Source organism: Pieris rapae, chromosome 8 (genome assembly GCF_905147795.1).
Source record: "Pieris rapae chromosome 8, ilPieRapa1.1, whole genome shotgun sequence".
Lineage (NCBI taxonomy): Eukaryota > Metazoa > Arthropoda > Insecta > Lepidoptera > Pieridae > Pieris > Pieris rapae.
This window is the reverse complement of record NC_059516.1, coordinates 6,932,311-6,945,523: the sequence shown is the minus strand read 5'-3', so window position 1 is coordinate 6,945,523 and position 13,213 is coordinate 6,932,311. Positions and strand designations below refer to the sequence as shown.

The following is a 13,213-nucleotide window of genomic DNA, read 5'->3' as shown; positions in this document are numbered from 1 at the left end:
AATCGTTTAATATTTAAATCATAAACCAAGAAGAGCAATTTTGTTGATGAATAATAAAAATCTATGTAATTTTATCGTCCCACGCCTGTTATTCTTTTGTTATTTTAATCGCGCATTACACGTAAATGCCTGAGAAATAAAACATACACTTAATCTATAATTTATTTTATACTATGAAAGGCCATGTAACAATTGTCCTAAGGGTAATTTATGCTTATAAATACTCTCACGTGCCTACTTAACAAAAAGTTTAGATTTTTTGTTAGTTGCTCGACTTTGTAAAATTTCTTATTACCAATTTAATCCTTAGGAATTTGAATTAGGAATTTGGATGTTATTAGTTAATATTTCAATCACCAAAAAGGTTGACAGCAAATATTGTATGATAATGTTACTGGCTAACAAAATCCGCGCGGACTAAAGTAAAAAACAAAAGATCCGTTAAAAATAAAAACACGCGAACCGCATTCTTTTGTTTATGTTCCTCGCTCCACTCTGGATTCATAAAGTATTCACGCCTTACAAATAGTGGTTTTGCTCTGTGGCAAATAATTTTAAGCTTCTTGCTTTGGATGAAAACGTAGTGCGATCCATCGTCTGCTGAGATGCATTATCAATCTCGCGATACTCCTATGGGGTCGATTACCTATTATGTTACCATTAGGTCTATGACAATTATGGAATAGAGCAGAGAAAGTAGTCGCCGTGATGTAATTTACCCCTATATATAAAAAATATGGACCGATGCATATTGGTTGTTTAATTCATTGTCATTTTGCTATTTTTTATAATTTTGTTTCGCTTTGCCATTTATGTTTGCTTATTTTCTTTTGTTTATTTCTTTTTAGTCATCAAGAAAACCTGCCACATCGCAGATGGGGATCCATGAGGCAGTAAGTATTTACTTCGAGTTTATTGACTACGATTTTACTTTATTGAATACCGGCTTGGCAAGCCGGATATTTATTTTGTTAAATATTTTCATATTATTTTTTAAGTCATATAGTATCACGGACCTTATTGTAGATTTTGATATCTTCTATGAAACTGTTGTAAATCGCTTTGCTTTATTGTCAAATATTCAGCAGTCTGGCGACATAGGGATTTTTATTATTATAATTTTCATATAAGCCTTCATACAGATATTCTTTTTTCAAAATAATCGTTACATTCGTGTTCATAAGGGTGAAAAAATTTGTCAAACAGGTCCAGTAATTTTGGAGCGAAAATTATTTCTCTTAATAATATTAATGTAGAATTTCAATCACTATACATAAATTGTCAAGCAAATACATATTCTGGTAAATAAGAAAAAAATACAATATTATTATACAATAAATATGACTGACTTAGTAGTTCTAGGTTCGATTCCCGTTGAAATATTTTTTTCCAGGTTGTACGTACTTACTGATAACGTACTCCCCATGAATTAATGTTGAATGAAATGTATACAAAAAACTTAAATAATACCCAAGAGATTCATGTAGCAAATCTAGGTCTGTTTTCTAAAGACTGGTTATTAAAAATCTTGATAATCAAGAGATGACTTTGCGTGCTTCGTAATCGTGGTGGGAGTAAATTGACCAACATAATGTGACTCGTTGGGCGATTGTCCTTCACAATCACAATATTGTGACACGTTTAATAATTTTTCTTGTAGTGGGTGGTTGTTTTTAAAAATTCGTAATTTAATGTTTAATGAAAATCCTTTAGTACCTCTTCTCTATTATGTAACTTGAGTGAAAATGTGGGATTTTAAGAGCTTGTAGCTTTATTAATAAAAACATCACTGAAGCACTCAGAAAAAGTCTCGAAAAGGCAAAATTACGTATTAATGAATGAAAATTAATTTCCCTCAACAGACTTCGTATATTTCACGATTTTCTGTTAAGATTATTTATCTATAAAAATCGTAAATAACGATATTTTTGGTTGGCTCACAAACCCATTATGAACGTCCTTAGTACATGTTACACAAACTTCCTTTCACGCCATTACCTTCGCACCGAAAAACTGTTAATTTGTCTTATAAATCTAATAAACGGGGCCGCGGGATGTTTCACATGTTCCAGTTACGGATTTGAGAATCGGATCGGAATGGAATTATCGATCTAGTGCGGCGTATGACACTTTTATCTACCCTTTTTAATAACGACAAGAACTTACCTAATCACTCAATATATATCAATAGAAACTATCATGTATCCTACTTTGGCTTATTTTACAACCGTCTACCCTTGGTCACCGACAGATTTGTATTAATTTTAAGGCACATTCAACCACTAAGAATTGATATCAATAATAACAAATCTACATTGAATGTTTAGACTTCCGACAGTTATTTGTGTACTGATTTAATATTTAAATTTTGTAAGAATTAATTTAGATACTTTTACTATGATTGTGAGATACAAAAGGGAATTATTAACCGCACATTAGTGTTTCACAAAAATGTTTAAGATGTTGCAGCGATGGTCAAAACGAACATAAAAAGAAAAGTGCATAAAGTTACGCAAGCGCAACGCAAGTTAATAGTTTCTCTGCGTGTTATTCCACTTAATAATATAATAACGACAGTGGCGTAAGCATTGTCTTAATCCGCAAAGGGAAGATAAGATTTTACATTGTTAGAATACTCTCTTATACTCAAAATGATAGCTTCTTCAAATATTTCGTAATTAACTTCTTTAAATTTATTTAATTTCCAGTAATCCCATAGCTTCGTTTATAATTAAAAAATGAAGTACATATTTAAACATAAACAAATATAATTGTTAATAATAATCTTTGAATTTTTTCTATACGTAAACTTTTGCGTACTAGTAAACTGTGGAATCAGCTCCAGGCTACACATCTTTAAAAAGAAAGATAACTCCTATCTCAAATACGGGAACGAACCCGCATGGGCAGCGATGAATATCTTCTATGACTATTGGATAGGTTTGTTTGCCCCCCTATATTTTATATAAAATGTTCTCTAGAAAAATAATTTAAAAGAAAACGTATGGCCTAATGATAAGCTGCATTGTTAAGTGCACAGACGTGCCTATTAACAAGAGATCTCTAAATATTATTTATTTTTCAAGTATTTATGTTAAAGCCTAGACCATATCCTACTTAAAATATCATACCTGTAGTCAGATGTCTCACGTCTGAATATTAATTATCTATACTGCTATATATGTGCCTGATACCCCAATTTTACGAACTATAAAAGGCTTGATTGGCTCACGAGACAAAATTTTTTGAAACCAACCTATTCTTAGAAACTAATTCATAGATAAAACATGTTTTAGTTTTTGTAAGATAGGTGTTTTTACACAAAGTAATTTTATAAGATAAGTTTTATGTATGGTATTTTCATATTTAAAATGACCATATGTATTATTAAGTCTAGATTGTCTAAGAAGGTGTTAGTAGAAATGCTGTTTACACTATTTTCTTAAATTATTTAAAAGACAGATTTCGTAGATGAGACTTAACTTTATATTTAGTACGTTAAATTATTTTAAAAAACATTGTGACGAATATAAAATTACGTTTTTAATTTGACGTGAGGCTATTCGTAGCGTGCACACGTCCGGCCTCAAACTGTTTAATAATTTAATAACTGTTTCACTACTGGCTGCTATTGTGGATAATTCATACCTTTACTATGGTATAATAATGTAAATATGGTGTGCTAGTCAAATATACTTGGCATATCTGATGTAAAGATTGAAAGTAGTTTAACTTAGTGGAACAAAATTGTAATGTTTTGTAATTTATAAAAATATAATCACCACATATTAACAATATTTTTAATATAATACAGATATATTTACACCTTGAATTACATTATCGATTTAAGATTGTATGGCCTATGATCATTAGAATGAAGGATTCTAATGGTCAAAGATTTTTTATTCGGTCCAGGTAGTTTTAGACACTATTCAATGCAAGCAAACAAAATATCAAATCTTTATTATATTATCATATACAATCCTTAAATAAAATATTGATTAGTAAAACTACATATTACCTCCAGAAGCGCATTAAAAAACAAAGTGCGTAGACGTCTCAACAATAGAAGCGTGTCTGTCATACCATATATAAATGTGTTATGGCCCAGTACCTTGTTACCACAATGATGCGCCAGTCATACGGCCAGCGGCCAGTGCTTCGCTACTGCTAAGTTGTATACGTAACTCCTACTTTTATATTGTGAATAAAAACCGGGTGATGTGCGTGAAGTGATTAAAAAATTCTTTCTTTAAATTTTGTGGAATTTATAAAGCTGGAGCGACGAAGTGTTCACATGCATTACAGAAAGCGGCCTTACAGGTTGTTATATATTTCTTTATACGCGATTAGATTAATGTTTATCAAAGCCCAGTATTTCAAAATAATACCCGCTGAGTCAAGGATAAAATTTTATTTTCATAAATAATGCATTGTTTTGCAAGTTACTGCTTATGTTTGTTCTAAATTTAAAACAAATTATAGCTATTTTAATTAAATCTATATATAAAACAGATCTTAAAGTTTAAATTTGGAATAAATAGAGAAATAATTTCAGACAAACCAATGGTGGTGGAAATTCGAATTTTAAAATTACAAGCGTTGTAACATAAAATGTTATGCTCTAATTATTAGTTTAAGAGAATGTATATATTATGTTAATGAGAATCATTTTCGACATTGAAAGTGTTAAATCGGATATAACATAGATATATATTTCCGGTTACCATCACTTTATATATAAATTTGTATATTTATTGTTCACATTAGAATAGTGATATTTTATCAATCGAAATTGAAATATTTAAAATAATGCCAAAGTTTATTTTTATAAGAATAAAATTCAGCATTTAAATGTAGTCTGCACTGAACACATTCGTAATTTAAAAATATAGGTACTTTAAAATTCAAATTTATAAGTTGTTGAACTTTAATAATATAGTTCTCGATTTAGTTATGCATGTCATGACATCAACATTGAAATAAACTTCATACGGTTGAGGATTACTTCTTTAACTGACTTTGTATGAACAACAACACCATATGCAATGTACTACATAAGGTTTGTTATTTCTAAGCCAAAATTTAAACACTGAATTAGTTTTTGTTTTGTCAACTTCCATATCACGTTATGATATATATTTTAATATTAATGATATGTATAACTATTTGACCAGCTCAGGTACAGAAACCGATACTAATGCAATGATAAGTTAATAATTGTGGGGATTGGGGAGCATATAGAAAATCCCTTGGAGTCTTTCGAGCTCACAACTTCAGGTGCTGCTTTTTTGCATATTTTCTCAAGTTTATATTACCTATACTATATATAGCTTATATACCTATTAGGCGTTGTCCTGTACACAGGTTAATATGTCAATCTAAACCACTCTCGTATCCACAACATTTTTATCAAAACCGGTCTAGTCGTTTCGCAGGAGTTTAAAATAATATAATTACAATAAAATAACTATGAATAACCTTATTTTATTGTATTTCAAGATAGCGTTTCTGTGTAGATACATATCATCTAATATAATAACGTGAGTGCGTCGCTTTCTTGAACAATTTCACGGCTACCGGTTGCCTATCTATCATTTGCGATGATTTCACGTTGGTCCCTCCGAGAAACCCCTTGTGGAAGTACTTTCCTATTCCGAGAATACAAAAAAGGTGTAACCGCAATGCTAAGTTCTAAATGCGGTTTGGTCGCATCAAAAGTTTACGATTATTGATGTTACTGTCTGTGTGGTCCGTGGTCATTAAAGAAAAATTACATTTGACTAAATCGCAATATGTCTACCAGACACATCAGATTTAAGACCGCACCGACACAATTACAGTATTGATTCAATAATATTAAATGTATTTGATAAAGCATTGGATCAACACAATGTTCGTACGGAACTCATTCTATATTCAACTCGATCTATATTATTTTGGTCGCGCAAGAGATAACCTGGACAAGCTGTCGTCGGCATTGTAGAGAGGCATGGGCTGGGGCAGGTCACCATCCTGCTGGTGTGACCAAGTCAGGATTCTTACGGGTCTCTTAAAAGCTGCGCTAAGGGAAGCTAAACATTCTAAAACTCTTATTATGTAACATACATAATTTTTCATATTATTTAAAAATTAAATTGTTCACTTAAGAAACTTAAATGATAGGTTAGGAATAAATCACTGGGAAGTTGATAAAGAAATACAGGCAGTAAATTTAAAAGTAAAGCTGACATTCAAATTCCAAATAAATTTAAGTTTTGTACCCCCTTAGCAATCAAATTGTTCGTTTGTCGCGCCCACGCTCCAAGCACAAGCGTTGGGAAACACTGCTATTTAAGGACAGAACAAAATAGAGAGATACAGATATGTACCGGCAAACTTCTTGAGCATCAAACAAAGCAGTGGCGGTTGTTGCGCAACGTATCGCAGCGCGGGACCCAAACGTCAACTGATTTACCAATCATGCGACCGACACGTCACTCTCTATCACACTTCTGCGCAGGCAAGGACATTTGTTCAAGAAGTTTGCCGTTGTCTGTATCAATAGCAGAGCTACAGGCACCTTACTATGGAATACGACTTGGAATTATAGAATATTAAAATTGGAATACCAAAATTGATCTTAACTTTTTTAAACAAACATAATTAAAACAAATAATAAGAAATGAAACATTGTGAGCGTAAATAAGGTATAGCCAAAAATGCCTCTCTATACAGTTTTTATCAATTAACCTAGAAACTAATTACATACACAACAATTGTTACGTAAACTTATATGGACATAATGGCACAAGAATGGAACATTAAATTATGATTGCATTGACAAATATTTCCTTCTTTCTCCTAAACACCAGAAAAACTTAACCGGACGTGAATTATATTTATATTAAGAATATATTGTATGTAATATAATAAATTACGAATAATTTATTTAGTAAAACCGCCATCTTCGAAGTTTCTTGGTGGAACTTACTGTGGAAATTATGAATGAATGAAGAAACGTGCTTAGGTAGAGAACTTTGGGAATTACAAAATAAAATAATTTATCCTTATATTAAATTCTGAAGAGTTTGTTTACTTGAATACGTTTAGCTGAACTACTGGTTTAAATAACACATTTCTTCATGTAGGATGGTACATTTATCGAGGAAGGCTTTATAACACACGCCACTACCAAAAGTAGTATCAATCATATTGCAAAAATTTTAACCTTATAGAGAGCTTCCGTTGCGTGCGCTGCTAAAACGATCAATGTTAAAAAAATATGACGAAATTATTCCTCTTAAAAAGATGTAGTAGACACCTATAATAAGCGTCCACGTATCACTGCGATGACGTCATACTTAAAAAGCACTAAGTTATTTGGACCGTTAAGGATATACTATAGGGCTTCTTGAAGTTAGCAACTGGGGTAACGGGCAGTAGGTAGTTAGACCGGTCGCTCCTTTCTTTAGTTCGGAGGTAGCCATACCTTTCTTCCTCCACAAAATTCAAAGTAGTCGGCAACATGTTTCTCTATTAAATTGAACTTGTTAATACATATATTTTTATAAATTATTTAAAACTTAAAGTACAGTAAAATTCTTAATATGATAAGTTTTTTATGTGTTTAACTCTGACTCTGACTTCCGGCACCACCAAGAAATAATATTTCATAAGGACACGAACCCAGTACTTGCCCATGTCCCGTAATTGGGCTTACTATTAACTTTCGTAAAATAAACTCTACAAAGAAATTAAATGTACTAAATATAAAATCAATCTAAACTCAGTAAGTGTTAATACAATTTATGAAGCAAGATACAACGATATATAAAAATTGTATTACAGAATCCGGTTACATTATTAGGTATACAAAAATATAAACGATTTATTTTTTAATTTTAATTTAATTTACATCTTTCTTTGTTACAGTTCTGGGAAAAGACAAATCGGTTCCAATGTCTTAGCAAGGTAAATTTTATAGTTATATTTCATTTGGTTTTTTAAGGGCCTATTTCACAATGTCCGGATAAGTTCCAAATAAGCTATTTGTTACTTATTGGTATGATAAATAGTATTTTTGCGTTTCACGACTGTCAGATAGCGCTATACGTCATGAAATTCGAAGTATCTTATTTGGAACTTTTATCTTTCGAATAATTTATGTGTTGCATAGCTATTTGGCACTTTATCCATACATTGTGAAACAGGCCTTAGTATAATGCTTTGTTCATGGTATTTACCTATGTTTAGCACCATCTTCTTAAAATGTCAATTTATTAAATGTATTTCAACGCCATCTATTGTATGCATAAGTAAATCTCAAGACAACAATTGGTAAAAAAGGTTCTTAGTAAGAATACAGATGGCGTTGCTTAATGCTCACCTTTGTCAATAGATGGCGTTGTCAATACTATTAGATCTTAAGATGTCCTGAGACCTGAATAAAGGAATGTGACATTGTTATTGTTTTAGCCAATTGTACCGGTCGTCGTCCTTCAACTCGTCTGGCTGTGGGTCGGGGGGAGAGCCAGCTGACGATATGTACTCAGATGTATCATTAGAAGAAGATGTGCAGGGACTTAACTATAAGGTAAGTCACATATCACTTATCGCATTTCTTTTTTCTTCTACAATGAACTGTATGACAGGATCACCGTGAGTTTTAAATAATCACCGTTATTTTGAATTATATTATATAGAATTATTTTGTGTTTCTAAATATACCTTAACTAATACATATTCATTAAAGCATTTTAGGAAGTTATAGAGACTTTAAATTATCTCAATGCCTTTCGAAGCAGTGGAGGCGGGTAGGACGTAACTGGTTAGCAGGCAAATCGGTATTGTGGAGACTTTAGCCACACAAGCTTATTATAGCATGTTAGTTACAAAAATTATACTTACCTTTCACACCTTACTAAACCTATTTCTGTTCTATGACTATTTTATAAGCCTACGTATATAGCGAAAACATATGTACAATTAAATTGTTTACCTTGGCTGTAAATGTTACAACAGAAAATCAATACCTTCTAAAGCATACAACACATAAGCTTCAAGTTGTCAACTATTAACGCCTCTTTTAACGTCATATTCGATTTATCGTAATACTCAAATTCAAATATGACGTTTTCTTTAAATATTTCAACATAGACCCGAAGCTAAAAACGGTTTCACTCCCTAAGTTCGTCGATTATTAATTGAGCATTAAATTACGTACCTGATTAGCACGGTACTTTTTCTATATCTGTAATTATCAATTATACAATATTTTGATTAAACAAGTAACGATTAACGCATCTAAGAAAACACGTAATTTCAATGTAAAGTTTTTATCGGGTATTTGTCATTGTCCTATTTACTTTGGCGAATTGACGACTTCCTTCCTAAGAGATATCGATTTAATTTATGCAAACGTGTGGCGAATTAATCAAGCGATAATACTTTATTTTAGGTCGCGTGGGGCATTTGGTTGTTATATCATAAAAAATGAAACTGCCTCGCTTATATGTTTTTATGCAGTGTGTGACATTAAGAAGTTATCGTTTGGATTATACGTAAATAATCTGAATTTAAACACTAAAGGTGAACTAGCATTTAACGCAATTGGTAGCTGCGAACTTGACCTTCAGGCCAATATTCTTATGTCGTCCGATAGTTTCATAGAACGAGTTTAGCTAGCCCTTGAACGATAACAAAACGCCGGAATTTTATAAAAAAAAATTGTGACATTTTGTCTGCCACTTACGTATAAATTTCAAGTTTATAATTTTCATATTAGTTCGTTTAAGACTTATTCTTAGACCTGATTTTATAAGATTGCTTTTTAGTTGTTCAGGATTTCTTGAAATACTGATAATAAGCACACACATACAATGTTGTATCGGAGATCGCTCGAAACCGATAAGATCGCCAGTTGCTCTCATTTTCATTTAACTATGTAAACATAGTTTAATATTAATATTATATTGTAATGTAACGAAGTATTAATAAATAAATAAATGCTTATTTTAAAAAATAAAAAATGTTTATAATAATCTCTATATTTCTTGGAACAACTTCGGAACAATGTTTTGGTTTTAAACTTTTTGAGTCGATATAACCATAGCAAGTGAAAACCGCAACGCTCTCGACTGTACAATAAATGAAACACCAAACATTAATAATAAAACTAATGATATATTAAACAATTAAATTTGGAAAAAAAATTTTTTTTCAAATGTCTCGGAGCTGGATGGTAGGTGCTGACGGTGACGGTGACGGCCTTGTTGTCCGGGATTACACATGAACATTTACATGCAATATTATTTTGGATGGTAATACATTAATAATAAATTAAGATTTGTTTGAACAGGCATGAGCAATCTCACATTACAATTTTCATGATAAACCCAGGGTTGGCTCAAAATAGGTCTCGTCGTCATAAAATGAAATCACCATCCGCCACACGCAATGACTAAGCATTAGCGTTAATTTTGTTAGAATAGTATATATAGCTGTGAATCCTATAGGATAAAAGGGAATTAATAACTATTTAAAGTTACAAACATTTTTAAATTTTAAATTCTGTTTATGCGTATTTTGTCACAAAACTAATGATATACAATACACTATATTTCTTAATTTGTCGCATGAAATTAAATGTTCTTCACGAAATTTATATTTTTAGTAAAATTTTTGATCCATTTAGACGCCTCAATTATACAATAAATATAAAGCAATAAATTTAAATATCAATCGCAACATAACATTTCCACTGTTTCATATTGAATTACGTTAAATTTTGACCTTGATTAATTTTACTTATATTTCTTTCTTATCCTATATAAATAAAGTATCTAAACCACGTTTTTGTTGGCTTTCCTTATTATCTAGTAAAAACATGTTTATTATGTCAGCTTTTAAAAATAACAGGTAGGTATATTATATATTAAGAATATTTTTCTATTTTAATAAAACAAGTCACGTTGGCAAACATCCAATATTTTCTAGTAAATGGGAGTAAGTACCAATTGTATGTAGTTCATTAATTATTTACAAAATGATTAGTTAAAAGCGTATGTGTAGGGTGTGTAGGGTATACCAAAACAATTTTTTTAACTTGCCCGGAAATAGAGTGATGTTTTAATATACATACATACATGTATAACAACTTTATTTACTAAGAATGTCTATGGATAGCGGTCCTAATTATTAGACTAGATATCAGTATTGTTGTTATTTCAGAAATATTAGGTGTAACTTAGTGGGAGGGTGTGCAATTATTTAACCAATTACCATCTCAAATTCGCAATATTGGAGTGTTTGACAAATTCAAAAAGGCATTAAAGATGCATGTTAGAATGAACATAGCTGACTAAAATTGTTACGGCTAATGGCGACGTGTATCTCGCTCGTATATAATATATATACATATTAATATTAAGTTTCTCATGTAAATAAAATATTTCTGTTTTGTAATGAGAAATAAAGTTCTTTAAACATTAAACATTAACTTAAAATAGATATAATTTTGTTTCTCTGACTTCCAACGCATATTATTTACATAAAAATCTGTCTTGCACCGGCTATGAGACAAGCATATAAAAAACTATGATATAATGTGTCCATAATTACCTTGAATGGGGTCATTGAACGTAATAATGTATATTAAACGTGATGTTTTGAATATCAAGGAAAGGATTTCAAACAATACAAGTATCGCATCATTAGACAATGCGTATCAATAATGGTCGACGGAAACGATCCTCAGCTGCGCGTGCGCCGCTTCCGGTCAAATGCGTGTACCTTATGATAAACGCTGATTTGATATTGAAGTCATGCACTTGCATAAGGGCTTAAAATGTATAATTCATATTTTTTATTTCAACGTAATCAATAATATTGATAATTTAAAAAAATAGGTTACCATACTTTTTAATCTGGAAATAATATTTGTTAGGACCAGGCCTATATTGAAAACCATGTAGGCGACAGCACTTCACATTACAGTGTTGCACAACTTTAGGTTTGCTGTTAAACTCTAAGTATTCCTATAGTCAATGGATAAACTTATGAGCATACGAACTGTATTTGACTTGTAAATTGTGCATAATGCAACGGACAATGCAGAGAAATCGTACACAACATTGTTGCTGCCCCTAATACCTATTGAAAGTGAATTGTTTGCAATAATCTTATTTGAGGAATTATTCAAACATTACTGCTATTGATGTAAAATAGATTATATATTATAGGCAGTACGTATTATGTGTTACTCATTAGACATTTCATTATAGTTATGGTAATAAAGATGACATGACTTTAGTATTAAAACGCATATATATACTCATAACAGCTATTTTCTTGTTAAGATGGTCTTTGTGACCCCGAAGACTTAGAAAAGTCAGTTAACAAGAATAAATCTTGTAATGTAATCAATGCATACAAAGATTAGTTCTTATGTCTTGAAGGATTGCGTCAGTTTATGACCTATACGGAAACCATAGAAGGTCGTAAAAGACCAAGTATCGCATTAACCTAGACTTAGAGGCTTGTGTTACAACTACGCCTTCATGAAGTACTAACGATCCGACCTGAGTTTGCATTCGCAGCATTATTACGGTACATTAAGGTATAATTGGAATACTTTCAGGCTGTTTGGCCAAAGTAATGCAATAACATAACAACATTTAAACCTTAAGAAATTTAACATTTAGTAATATTTTTAACTCCTTATTTGCTCTTCATTAATTTTTTGACATACAGAGCTTTTACTGTAATAATTAGTGTATTTCAAAATCAAGTTTTAAATAATACCAGAAATGTATTTAAAAAATGGCAGTAAAATAGAGACGCTTGTATACTAAAACATTCCAGTGAACAATAGAGGAGTGGGTGTCTATAATCTGTGGGCTGAATTGTGTCAAGGATAGGGACAAAATACCTACTTATAATTGTTGGGACAAATTAACTGAATTTGCCTTGCGTGGGCGGCAATTTACATAAACATTTCTTACATTCGGAATCGCACATACACATAGAGTATAGGCTAAAAGGAAGATAATAATATTAGAATAGAAAGCAAACCACAAAGGGCATATGACCTCTAGTATTGAACATATAAAACCACATATTTCAGAAGTAATCTAACTAGTATAATAGTAGTTATGTCTCTTCTAGTTGCAGTTATAAAACTCGACGGTGGATTGCATTTTATTAAACTTTCCTTTTTAATATCGATATAATT

At 31.2% G+C, this 13,213-nt stretch overlaps 1 protein-coding gene across 5 annotated transcripts in view; it reads left to right on the top strand.

The window, feature by feature from the left end:
* Positions 1–13,213, top strand: part of LOC110992117 (rab11 family-interacting protein 4) — a 52,459-nt gene that overhangs the window by 22,290 nt on the left and 16,956 nt on the right. For 4 of the 5 annotated variants that reach the window (XM_022257804.2, XM_022257805.2, XM_022257802.2 and 1 more), the window contains 3 exons: positions 849–893; positions 7,915–7,953; positions 8,458–8,575. In XM_022257804.2, coding sequence (XP_022113496.2) covers positions 849–893; positions 7,915–7,953; positions 8,458–8,575 — 202 coding nt within the window. Of the gene's footprint in view, positions 1–848; positions 894–4,148; positions 4,324–7,914; positions 7,954–8,457; positions 8,576–13,213 lie in introns of those variants that run through there. The other variant, XM_045629121.1, reaches the window with a different exon arrangement.